A 14,026-nucleotide genomic window follows, 5' to 3' on the forward strand; every position below is an offset into this window, starting at 1 on the left:
ATACGAGAAAACAACAGAAAGGTCAAATAGCTTTTCTATTAAAATATGTTTTCCAAAATACTGGCCAAGCTGAAAGAACCACTCCATTTATCTTCAAAATAAAGCTTGGGACAGTAAGGTTTGAATTGTGGGAGGAAAACAGCAAGGAAATCAGAACTTATTGCTCATAGAATACATGAGTTTGATGGATGCCTGCATGTTATCATTAAGAAAACCTGGTCTGGAGAAGAACTTGAATTATTCAGTACGAAAACCATTCAGCACACACGATGCAAGATGGAGGGAAAGTCAGCCTGAATCTTTAGATAAAGGTGAGGATGAACTTGAATTCTCATTGACTGTGAGAGGCTGTGGAGCAACAATTTCTGGGGCCAGAGCTACCAAGAATTACCAGTACTCTTTCAAGTGACAGGTATATCTTCCTTAGTGTATGAATATAAATACTTATCAGGCCTTTACACTAAGAGATATTATCTTTAAAAACGAGTTCTTTCATGATGTCCAAATCTCTGTGGAGAGCTTTGTGCCAGGCATAAATCACCATGGACGACTTAATTTACTTCTGTGACAGAGGTACGCTACCATGTTTGACTGAAGAGTGCTGATTAGGGTGCACCCAAGCAAAAACACCCTGGAGCTCATGTGCTCCTCAAAACATTTCTGAGGCTTCAACCAGTCATGGTGACATGCAGCTACAAGCCTCAGTGCATAACAGTAAGGGAGGACCTTGGCTGAACTTTTGCCATTTGCGTGTGATGCTAGATAGAAGGTGAAATGGCAGTAGCTGAATTCCTCTTTGTAATCCATCAGAATTCAAAAAGCAGGAGGAAGAAATTGTCTTTCCATGGGTACTGCAAGGGAAAATTTTCTAGCCAAGAAACAAACCCACTGTTAGAATGTAGAGGTGGACTTCAAAAAGCCCTAATGCTTCCTATACTTACGTGCTCATTTTGGAAATCTTGTAGCCTACTTTTCTTAATCTATCACTACATGAAAGAAAAATGTGCATAGGACAAATATTCTTCCAGTCTCATCAGACTGTTTCTGACCAAGATGGAGCAAAATACTCTCTTCCAGTGTTAAGAGTACTGTACGATCCTTTCGCAACACAAGCAATGAAACCATATATGCATTTGCTTTATCCTCCTCAGAGTTTATTTTGCATGTAATTTGTTACTCAGTTTATACTTCACATCATACATTTATTCCTTCTCTTGAAAAACGGGTTTGACACAGACACTTGCCTTGCATTACAGTTTGAAACCTGGAACTGGTGCCAGGAAAAAAACAAACCACCCTATAAAACATATTAGATCAATACAATGTAAATATAACATGTATTAGAAGTTGCTCGTTATTTCACTATAAGAAAACAATCTAGGGGAAAAAAAAATCAGTTCCAGTTGCTAAAACAGTTCAGTATCTTCTCTTTAAAGTCCTAGTGTAATGGGAATGCTTTTATTAGCTCACTACCAAACAATGATCAAACTGGTGTAGAGGAAATTGAAGCATGATCCTAAACAGTGTCATGACTGCAATATAAACTTCTTTGTCACACAGAACATAGCAGACTGGGGATGTTCCTAAAGTCCTTTCAGTGAGAACTCTGCAAAAGACTGTTTTGCATCATGCTGCATTATTCCATCCCTTATTTTGCTTAAGAGGTAAGCCACCAGTAAGCATTCCAAGAACTGTGAATACATTTTCAGTATTGGTGCAACTATTCAGTAGTTTACACAATGGTTCACATAGGAAACTGGGTAAAATTATGACTTAGAAATGGTCACGGACATCTTCCTCTTTGGCTACTTTAAAAGTTAGAAAATTCAGATTTGTACAAAAGACATTCATTTCAGAACCAATTCCAATAGGTTTTTTAAATAAATGGAACAAAATAGAGCATGTCTCATTAATTTGGTATTAATTTTCAAGAATACTCTGCAATACATTTTCAAATATACAAAATCTTACTCTTTACAAAAAGTTGCAGCTCATGAAGGAACTCGCTTAAATAATCTTAGCAGCACTTCAATAATGAACCACCTTGATTTTATCGAAAAAAACACCTTAATTTGATCACTGTATTTTGAGACTGCTTCTTCATGAGAAGCAATGTTTCAAAAAGTTATAAAAGTGCAAGAACATCATCATGTTCCAAGCTGAAAGGCAGCTTCTGGAAATAGTGAAATCAGTATTGCAAGGTCCTGACATTAGTGAAATAAATACAATAGGAAGAATTACATTTTCAATACATCTTCCAGTGTGGTGGTATCATTGAAGTATGAACAAAACACTCTTTTCACTGAACATTTTAGTCAACTATATAAAATAGTCATCTCTTTTTCCAGCTGTAGCAAGTGAAATACACAGACTAAGTGATTTGATTAGGAGCAAATAAGCAACACACACAATAGCATCAGCAGGTCACCAGTCAATTGACCTGCCCATTTTGCTGTTCAGCATTTTTTGTGCAATTTTAGTTAAATAAAACAATGCCAAAGTACTATACTCTCAGAGGACCTTCTCATCTATTTGCATAAACATTTCTAATTCCATGTTGGACTTCACTGAAGAAGAGGAGCCTCAAAATTAGGTCCCTCAAACTGTTAAGGCTGCCTTTTAGCCAAAAACTTCTATTTTATTTAAGCAAACTACTTACTTTTAGTAAGGAGCATTAATATATAATGAACATTTGAATTCACTATCAAAATGAGGCTTGCAAGAAATTACAAACTTCAGAGCAGGACCACTCTTCTGTAAACAAAAATTTAATTGAGAATACCTGCTGCTTCACAATATCTTAAGTGTAATTTTGTACTACTATAACTACAAAACCCACGTTTTCCTTTCTCTTTCGTAGTATTTCCTCAAGAGGTTCTAGCAAGTCAAGAACTCTGCAATTACATGCGGATATTAATCTTACATTTTAAACACCCAATATTACTATACTCAGTTTCAGAAAGCTTCATCAGAGCAAGTTTTGTTATGCTTAGTGCAAGTCCAGCATATCAGCACTTCTTCTACGACTTGCTTCTTCAGCGACAGTTACAGAGAGCTTCCTTTTGGGACATCCACATTCTGAAGCACAATAGCCACTCTGCTTGGAATGTACACCTAGTAAAAACACGACAAGAACAAGAACAGCTGAAAAAACCCCATCATCACAGAACCCGGTTTCTAAATGACAGTATGTGAAAAATACACACATGAAATATTTTAACTCTTAAAAATTGTCATTTGTGCAATATCGTGGATCATATTGATCAGATTTAAAGGGTGACTATCGATTGCTTAATCTGCAACAATTGAACTACACGAGATAACCTAAAAGTTTAAGACAGCTTCATTGCAATCTTTCATCTTTCTTTTAATATTTTGTAAATCTTACCTTGATCTATTTTAAAATGACTACCAGTAGAGGGCCTCATGTGACTTACAATGACCACTTGCAAAAACCTGAGGACATCCAAGTCAACAGACTGTACAATGATAAATGGCAAAGCTCTGCAACAGTCTTCTGCTGTGAATTAAAGTTTCCCCAAGGTCTATGATGTCATTTCTTACAGGCAAGTACCAGCCATATGACACAGCAATGTGCTCTTCTCACTCTCGGCATCTATGGGTTCCAGTGTCTGAGCAATAAAACTCATTCTCAAAACTAGGTGGATTCAAAATTCACCATTAAATTATGGCACTTTTCTTAGCCTTTTCTCCCGATTAGCAATGAAAAAAACAAACATACCTAATCAAAAGACTCCTCATAGACCACAAAAGAACTTGTGGCAATGCATTTTGCATGACATTGCTTCCAAGCAGAGTAGAGTCACAATCTGAAAACAAGACTGATATGTACTATCTACCAATTACCTTGATACATGGTACTCCATCAATTGTCAAGTGTATGAATGTGTTTGCTGAACATGTCAATAAAAATGCAATTATAAAAGGTAACACAAGATTGAAGATGATTGGCTTAATTCTGACAACATCCTCTTTTAGACTACCCTTCATCTCTGTGGAATTTCTAATATTCTGCAATTTCAGCTATGTTATCTGCTAACTAGAGCCTTATGGAATAAAAGGCTTTCATAGTTCTCAAAATGAAACAAAGCAATACAGCAAAAAGCTTTAGGAAAAGGAGAAAAGGAAAAGAACAGCTGATCACTGAACCAGATGGAGCTATGTCCAGTGCTCCTTGAAAGGAAGCAAACAATGATTTACCCTACGGTTTCAGTGATAAATAGCTTCTACAAATGTGCAGGAGAGGAAATACTTAATGAAGTCAACTAGCTCAGAACATATAAAGAAGGGATTTTTAAATTGTGTATTAAGAAATTTAGTGCTCTGGGTTTACATGATGAAGTGAGAGGAGAGAAAGAACAACCAGAAATCTTTTTTCTAAGAAGGAATGTGTAAAAACTTACTTAAGGGAACAAAAATTAACATTAATACAAGACCCAGCAATTCTCAGTTATATTCTGGTCTATAATATGTCAGATCCTGAGAGAAGTACATTAGCCCATTTCTTTTGAGGTCAACTGATATCAGCTAAGAATCTGACAGCAGTGGTGGAAACATCCCACTCCTATCAGAATGTAACAATTGTACAAATTATTGCATTTAGACTGATGAGAGATGTGTTTTCTGTTTGCCATGACAAGATGCAACTGCCAGCTTATTACCTTAGTCACCTCTTTTTTCTTACCCAGGTAAATTAAACATGCATTTTAGTGGGTTTTTTTCCTTGATGGGCTTCTTGCTAGATCAAGGCTGAAATAAAACTCCAAGAAGCAACGATTAAGGCATGAACAATGAATAAATATTAATTATTGATTAAATATATTAATATTTATTAAATATTCATAATTGTTCCTGTGCTAAACAATTTTTCTAATGGAAAAATACTACACAAGTATTAGATAATTCTTGTTACAAACATATGAGCATTATTCCTTCCTCCTCACCCAACAGAATTTCCAGAAATACTACAGTGCATGTGCTTTATTATTTGTTTAGATAGACAGAACACAGAACATTTGTCTGAGGAAAAGGGACCAAGAAGGTTGGAAAGATTCCTTGTCTTTCCCAAGGTAAGGTGAAGTCTGGAAAACTATCTACCCAGGATCCCAGCAGGGTTTCCAGCTTTCTCAGCCCAGATTTCCCTTTCAACTCAAGTATTACTCTTTTTAATTCAGCACCTCTCAACTGATCTATTGCTCTTGTAGTAACATATCCTCATTAATTTAAATTTACCTTCTCTATCCTTTTCATGAGTGCTAATAGACTGTGTGCCATCCATATGCTACAATTTGCCACCAAGTGGTGCAATTAAAAAAAAAAAATCATGAATCCATTAGTAACAGGATAAGTTGGAATGCAAGCATCTTACTGTAAGTTTGAGTCCAGAAACCTTCAAATAAGTGAAAATATGGATGATCCTTAGCTAAAAGCTAATTAATTTGTAACACCAGGCATATTTGGTATCTCTTGTTTAGATTAAGAACTCTACTTGCTGATAATATTTTAATGCATTGTTCTGATTCATATCAAAACGCATACTTAACATTATGGAAATAAATGTGCAACAGCATACAGTAAAAGGCTCACATCTGCAGACACTGAAACAACCATGCTTCTATTGTATTACCCAGTTCTGTCCTCCTTAAATACTGAAAAATATGGCAACCACAGGTTTGTTTTTTGCATACCCCAGCTAAAGTACCATGGATTCCCGCCCCGCCCCCCCCCCCCGCCTTTGTTCTATGTTATTTAGGTCCAAATTATAATAATGAATTTTAAAGAGAATTCCAACACACTGAAATACATTAAGATACCTGCTCGGACATGTTATGACATTTGTCTGTGACAAACTCCATTCCATCCATCTTACTATCCAGCATAACCCCAATCCTTTTCAGTCAGGCTACTACGCAGCAAGTTGGATTCTAATCTTTACTAATGCATGGGATTACTCTATAGAACTTTTCTTCATTAATTTTTATGAAGTTTCTGTTGGCTAAATCCTCTAATTTATCAATATGTGTCTAGACTGGACTTCTAATATGCAATTTATCAACCATTCAATCTAATTCACTGTCATCTACAAATCTGCTGAGGGTACACTCTGTCTCATCATTCCAGTCACTGCTGAAGACTCCAAAACAGTATCAGCCCTGGCAGCAGCTCCTAGGACACTCTCCTTGGTGACAGTTAACAGCTAGGACAACCAGAACACTGAGCCTTTGACTACTAAAATTGCAGCAGCCCCGCCAGTTTTTAACCCACCTAGCAATCCTCTTATCCAGCCTGTATTTCCCCAGTTCCTACTTAAGAACGTTGTAGGAAACAAAGCTGAAAGTCTTACTGCATTGACTGTAGCAACCTCATGCACACAGCCAGAGTCATTTCATCACAGAAAGCAATCAGGTTCATCATGCATGTTTCGCCTTTGCTTAATCCATGCTGGCTTTCTGACTGATCCATCCACTCATTTGGATATGGATTCCAAGAGGAGGTGGTCCTTAACTTCTCAAGGTGCTGAGGGGAGAGGCTGACAGGTCTACAGATCCCTCAGCTTTCCTTTTCCTTTACTACAGCCATTATTTAGCGCAGAAATTTCCCCTTACCACTACGATTTTCACAGATGACAGTCAGAAGCCTTGCAGTCACATCACTGAAATCTTTACAAGGGTATGAGCGTATCCCATTTATACACAGTGTCTTAAAGATGTCCCTAACTTATTGCTCTGCCACTTCCACAATAGTGTACTGGCACACAAAAGGGTCTGAGAGCAGGCTTTGCTCTTGAACACCTGAGGTAAAGAAGAAAAAAGGAAAAAAGGCATTGACTACTCCTGTACTGTGTATAGTGCACATCACAGGTTTGATCCCTCATTTTGTCAAAGGACTTGAATTTTTCTTAAGTTGCTTTTCCTATTAGTATACTTGTAGAATCGCCTTTTGCCACTGTTCATCGTCTCTAGCTAGTTTTTATATATACAAAACATGGCCTGAGACAGAGATCTATCTACAGATAGGTAAGTATAGTAAGAGTATATAGATATGTCCTGACTAAAATCATCATAGGAAACCTAGGTATTCATCAGTAATATTAACATAGTAACATTATTAAGACAGATCACTTTTGATGTTTCTCTGTACCTTAGGAGGAGAGTCTCAGAAGTTTATTCTTGTCTTCCCTTTTCCTTTTCACATACTGATGCTGAATTACATACTTCCAATTACAAGCCTCAGTTCTACTTATCTCTACTCTTCTAACCTGCTTTTTCTGATCGTAAGTTTTAACCCAGTCATGTCTCCTTCACCATTTGACAAGGCTCACTTGACGAACCTAGACACAAGCGAAACCCCAAAGTACAGAACACTGAAGAGAATACATTCATAGCTAGCCTACGTTTTGACTATCATTCAACTAAATCATTCCCCGAATCCCTCTTCTGTTTCAAGCTGTGTTCATCCTAAAATCCACTCTTCCCCACCAGGCTCATCCACATTGGAAATGGCCTCTGGAGGCCCACACTCCCTGCTGAAAGCAGGATCAGCTATGAGGTCATACCAGGTTACTAAGAGCTTTACATATCTCAGTGAACTGTCCCTCTGTTTTCTAAACCAATTGCTTCCTTATTACTTAAGGTCCTGTAAGGTGTCACACACAAGCTCCACTGTTTTTAAGAAACCATGAAGAGATCTGATACCACACATAACATAGGAAGACTCACGAGGCCTTTTCTGATGGGGAGTAAAGTATGGGGAAGGGAGAAAATCAGATCTGTTTGGGTCAAAGTTAGGATGACTCAGCTGTAAATACAAGTTTTTGACAAAGTTAACATTCAAACATTTAGTCATCACATCATCAACTGAGAGTCCTTTTATTTCCTCAGTGGAGTATTCAGCAGGAGTGAAATGGAATAACTGTGGCTAACTTCACAGGCAGATGTGCTAACAGGATTATGGAGCCATGTTTATAGGTCAAATACATACAAAATTGGTTTTGTTATCACCTCTGACCTTTTCATACTGCATGTCCATTTAAACTATGAGGCACTTACGCTGTCTGAAACTAGGCAAATCCCACATAGATCAAGACTTCTAGCCTAAAATATCACAGCCAGTCTAATACAGAGACAAAAAAAAAAAATTCAATCAACCTGTTTTCCACCAACATACACAGTGTGCAATCAAGATCATAGTGCGTTCATGTAAGCTATCTCACAAACAGGTTAAAAACAACTCATACTTGTTGAACATAAGGCAGTTTTCAGCCATGCAAATGCATGCTCCTTATACTTTTTTCCTGTAAATATTCAGGTAATTTCAAGAAATAATATATTATAAAAGCTAAGAAGAATGCTGGAATACCAAATAGAGAAATCACTTCTCAACAACAGCAGCTATGAGTAGAAATCTCACTTTATGTATTTTGGGAGAGAACTACAATACACAGCGATCTCCAAACATCTCTAAAAGCTCACAAGCAAGAAGTTCTGCAAATGACAACTGCTACTTTCAGATCTGTCAGACTAGATTCAGTACCAGGTGCATGCACAACTGAAATTGGCTGGAACTGCAATGAACTACTCTTCATTCCACTTTCAGGGCTGGAAAACACCAGGCCCTAAAAATCATTTCAAGGTCATTTTGAAACAGATGGGAGAATTACTAGAACTCAGAGCTAGATCAGGCACTGCAGAAAAATATCTGGTAGAGCATATTGCAGCTGGTAGATACAGAAGGCAATGTCACAAGAGTCTATGCCAACATTATCCCAAACTTTTAATTAAAATGAGGGCTTTAGACAACCTCTTGTCTCTGTATCACTACTAACTGTCAGGCACTGACTATTCTGAGAATATAATTAACCATCAATGCATAAAATACATATCTTTGCTTTCTGACTATAATTTCTTACACAAAACCTCAGACATTTGGGTTTTTATTTTGCTAGATATTGCATATGACAAAGAAGGTATGCTTAAAATAATGTGAAGTTCTGCTTTCCAATTTGTTTTTCAATTTACAGCTGTATAGCATGAATATGCAGAAAATAATTTCTCAGACTGTCTTGCTTCATTTATGCAAAAGAAGTCCACGTACTACACAGGCTGTATCTCAAAATTTCTTCTCTATTATTTTTTGCAATCTTTTTTCAGGTTAAGAAGGAGTATTTTAAAAAGACAACAGAACCCCCTGTCAAAGCTAACTAAAATAGAAGACAGGATGATAGAAAATTATTAACAGAATAACTTTAGAATCATTACACTTGCTTGTGGCTTTAAGAAGTTAAAATATCAATGAATACGAACAAATGAATTCTTAAGTCTTAATCACCAAGAGGTAAAAATAAGAAAAGGCCGTGCTGGTATTAAAGTCTTAACAAGTCCCCTAGTTAAAACAGTTCATCTTCTAACTACAAATATTCCTTGATATAACCTGTGTATCTGTGCATGTCAGGAGAGAAAACAGTTGAAGACTACATCAGTCCTTTAAAATTCAATACATAAGTCCTTATCATGAAAGTTATTCAAATGAGAATTTTCAAAGCTAAGGTCACTAAAAGCTTTTAGATCATCTCAGATGATGCAAGCATTTTAATTTGTCAATAGACTCAAGGAAGCAGGAAGTTGCACTTTGACATTGAATAATATACATTAAGGTCAAGGTTAAAACTCAACCCGGTAATAATGATGTTCTTAAAATAAGCTATATAATTTCAATTTCATTTAATGTGAAAAGACTATGTCAGTAGATGCCAAAATAGAGAATAAAAAAACCTGTACTGGGGACAGGGGGAAAGTAATGCTTTGACATCTATTTTTTTTCAACTAACTGGAAAGAACTACAGAAAAAGTAAATCTATAAAAGCTCAGATGTGTTAAACAATTACGTTTTCCAGTAAACTGCATACTACTTTGCCAATGACACAACACACTGCAATATTCCTGCTTATTACTCAGTTCAGTTTGGGTATAAACTATCAAAGTATAAATCCCACCATTTTCATATAAATTCTAACTTTTGGTGTGGTACAAAAATATTAAAGTTACCGGGACACACATTGATCTTTAGTTCTATTTTACAGTAAAATTCAATTTGAATGCCTTAGAAAATACTGACAAAATATCTCAAATTACAAGTGTTATTAAAAATGGTTATTTTTCTTCCCCTCCCACCTGGAATTTAAGCTTCACATCCAACTACAACCAGCAAATAAGGTATCAACAAATGACTTTGTACATAAAGGGGCACTAGGATTTGACAGGAGTTGAATGCGTGTGCAGCACTTAATTTACATCTTGCGAAGAGATGATAAGACATAAACAAAACTAAAAGGTTACCGAAGCATTGAAAAAGCACACAGCTTTTATAAAATGGACCTCAACCTTCCCCCCCATTATAAGAAAACCACATACAGATGTAAACAGAAATAAAACCGTGGGAAATAGTCTATTTTCACAATGACAAAGTGGTTAACAGCTTGTTATGAGGGAGCCTGATTATGTGGAATGTTATGTACATTTCATATATTTCTTAAATCCCAGAACAGAGCAAGCAGTGAAATGGAAAAATTAGATTAAAATTATGATTTAAATCAGTCATATTACAAAGGATGTTTTTTCTATGGAGTTTTTGAGGTATGTCTGATGAGTTTGAAATCTGGCCCTCTACAGCATTACTAAACAAACCTGAATCATCTGTTTATCAACAAAATATTACAGTGAAATGCCTACTTTACACTGCTTACAAAGCTCCCTCTTCATCCACGATTCTTTGCTCCAGGAATTTTGTATCTATCTCTCTTCTTCTCATTTTGCAATGTCACTTTGAATATTTGTTTTATTAGGTGATGTTTCTAAAATGAATCATGTCACATCTAATCTTCTATTTTTGTAAAATATTTGTGTGCTATTTAAGCTTGACTTGAGCAGCAGAATTATTGCATGCGATTTTGTTTTGTCATAGCCCTCTGGGCACATTTTGCTGACACACCTTAAGGGAGGTGCATCTGTCATCAAAAAAATACTTGTTTGAAGCTTGTGGTGGAGGAGGAACTACAATTTTTGAAACAAGAAACTTATGTCTAGTGCATCATCTAAGGGGAATAAAGTAACTGTTAAACAGTAGGAAAAGGACCATTATGTCTTTATAGGGATGGCTTCATAGGTGTCTTTTACTTGGTGTCTTTTACTAGCATTTTACTTCTATGTAGCAGTTGTGGCATCTTCTGGGGTGTTGGCTGAAGGTGGTCTGTGAATTGGATTGCTGAAGGATATGCAAGAAAGGTAATGTGACCCACGCTGCTGGCTTTCTTTCTGACCCAAAAGTGCCACTGTCATGCCACAGTCTATGCTGCAAAAGTGCATCTGCTGCTTTGCTTGTTACATGCCTTATCTTTCACATGCTCTTAGCAAACTGCTTTTTCAAATTTTGTCGCATTTTCTTCTGTCTCGAATGACTGGTGCAAACGATCTAAGAGTCTAAATGAAATATACATTCCATATTACAGTTAAATTGGCTTGCAAAAGTTAAGCTAGTGGTAGATAATTACGATGCTCTCCAATCATCAAACCAAGGTATTTGGACACAGAAAGCAGGAATTCTAGAAGCACTAATTTGCTAAATAACCTTCAGCAATGAAACCTTAGAGCCTTGGTTTCTTTGTGTGCAAATGAGCATAGATACCAAGCCACATAAGAAGTCAAACAAGCTAATGAGAGAAATGCCAATACCCTGAATACAACAAAACAGAGTGAGAAAGGCATAGACAGATGTATTAGATATATTAGAGGGCTAAAGCACTTCTCCTATTAAGACAGGCTGAGAGAGTTGGGCTTGTCCTGCCTGAAGAAGGCTCAGGGTAGACCTTGTAAAAGCCTTCTGATACCTAAAGGGGGCCTATACACAAGGGTATGCCTCCCACTTCATCTGTCGAAAGTGCTTATCTGTTATTCATAACACCCTAGGACTGGAAATTCTTGAAATTCTTTATGTGAACAGAGAAGGTCTGACATTTTGCAAAGTTTTTCTGCAATCTGAGAAGAAAAACAGTTGGGAAATGCATGACTTGCTTTAATTCATGTTTGTGGAATTGAGCAAATAATTTTAAGAAAGCAATGTGAGATTCAGTTTCTACAGAGCTTTAATTAAGCATGTAGATGGAACCTCTCAGACACGAAAATAAAGCAAATGATATTAAAAATGATAATACAAAAGCACATCAGAAGGTTTTCAAGCATGTTGGCAAGGAACGCTGTGTGCCAGATACTTCAGGAATGCATGCAAATTTAAATGCAATGTCAAAAGAGAAATATCAGTTAACATTATAGGCCATAATCAAACCTTAACATTGCCATCTCTACAGTATTCACAAAGGCTAATTTCAGAAAATACCCCCTCCAAATTCTCTTAGAATAGAATCCATATTTGTCCAAAAAGAAAAAAAAAAAAAATCCAGATGAAACATAGAAATCTTACTTACCATAAGTGAATTAGGTCGATTATTGTGAGGATACTCTTCAGAGAAGTACTCTGTACTGTGGTCCAGCCTTTGATGCCCTCCATATTCTCCATCATCAGAATCCAGAAGGATTTTATACTTAAAAAATGACTGTTAAGGAACTATCCCAACTTACTGTGAAAGGGAAAATCAATCAGAGCAGAAAGCCTGAAAGAACTGCTGCAACATTATTCATGCCAATATACTCAATAGAAAGCAAAAATAATCATTAAGAAATATCTAAGAACACTTAAGAGTGGAAAAAGAAAAGAAACATATAGAAGCTGTATAGAAAATTTGATTTTAGCATAGTGACTCCTAGTAAAGAAAGTACCTTCCAGACTCTTCTGGAATCTTCAAGGAATGGCTATTTTATATTATTACAGTATATATGCATAGTATCTTATGTGATAAATTGGATTAAAATGTACCACTAAACAAAATGAGTGGGTTTTAATTGCTTTTAAGAAGTTATGTAATTGTGACTGTCAAAATCAACTGATGTTTAGCAATATTTTACAGTCTGTCAGAATCTGATCAAGTGTTGATGAGGATATAATTTTAGAGCAGAAAACCCCAGAATTCCTTAGGGAGTTTTTCAGAAGAGTTTGAATTATTATAGTACAGAGCAACAAAAGAAAACTTATATTTACTAGAAGTCCTTGTAAGAGACAAACATTCTGAATGCAACTGTTAAAATGGGGTGAGTTGGTTAACAAAGTGTAACAATGAGTTGTAATATTTGTACAGATACTTAGAAGGATTCAAAGAGATTTAGCAAAAAATAAAAGATAAAATAATGTTTCAAGAAGAAAATCAGAAAATGTAAGGAAATAAATTAGAAAAAGAAGAGCTCATACATATTCAAAAGTAAATTTCTTCTTATTTGGGACAACAGTGTTTTAAGTTTAGAATTATTTCAGAATCTTTGAATTTCCTGTTTGGACATAACTAAAGCATCCTTTTACCTCCTGTAGTACAACAGAAGACCTCAATCTCCACTCCCCACCACCCAAAATGTATAGAGAGGGAAATAACAGTGCTCTATAATCCACAATGTGCTTCCTTCATTTTAAGCCATGCAAGAATCTTATTTTACTAGAACTTGTATTTAATAGGATTAAGGAAGAGCCAATCAACAGTCTTTCAGGTCAGTGGTCCTTAAACTACTCTTGGATTTGTGTTTGCTCAGCCTTTTGAAAACAGTCCTGCTCAAAACTCTAAGGATCTTGATATTAACAGAACTGTTTCTTTTTTTAAGTCTTTTTACACTACTCTATCAGATGAGTTTAGGGAATTTCCCAACCATCAAGTCTTTCTGTTTTAAATCTCTAGCAACAACAAAGACTGAAGCGTATATAACACAAAAAATAGCCTAAACTAAAATTAACTGCAAATCTACTCAGTTTAGAAGTATATTTCAGTTTTGAAGATTGCACAGGTTTTGCTAACAGAAGGCAAAGAAGAAAAAAGCAAAGCTGTCAATTAGATACCAAATCACTAATGTTAAGT

The 14,026-nt window shown here is 36.0% G+C and overlaps 1 protein-coding gene across 1 annotated transcript in view; it reads right to left on the minus strand.

Annotated features, from left to right (window-relative positions):
• Positions 1-1,132: 1,132 nt before the first annotated feature.
• GBE1 (1,4-alpha-glucan branching enzyme 1) overlaps positions 1,133-14,026 on the minus strand; it is a 156,780-nt gene continuing 143,886 nt past the window's right edge. The window contains exons 15-16 of the mRNA XM_065676378.1: positions 12,497-12,614; positions 1,133-3,114 (exon numbers count right to left, since the gene is read on the minus strand). Of these exons, the coding sequence (XP_065532450.1) occupies positions 3,046-3,114; positions 12,497-12,614 (187 nt within the window). The 3' untranslated portion in view covers positions 1,133-3,045. The remainder of the gene's footprint in view (positions 3,115-12,496; positions 12,615-14,026) is intronic.

The sequence above is a fragment of the Lathamus discolor genome, chromosome 4 (genome assembly GCF_037157495.1).
Source record: "Lathamus discolor isolate bLatDis1 chromosome 4, bLatDis1.hap1, whole genome shotgun sequence".
Classification (NCBI taxonomy): domain Eukaryota; kingdom Metazoa; phylum Chordata; class Aves; order Psittaciformes; family Psittacidae; genus Lathamus; species Lathamus discolor.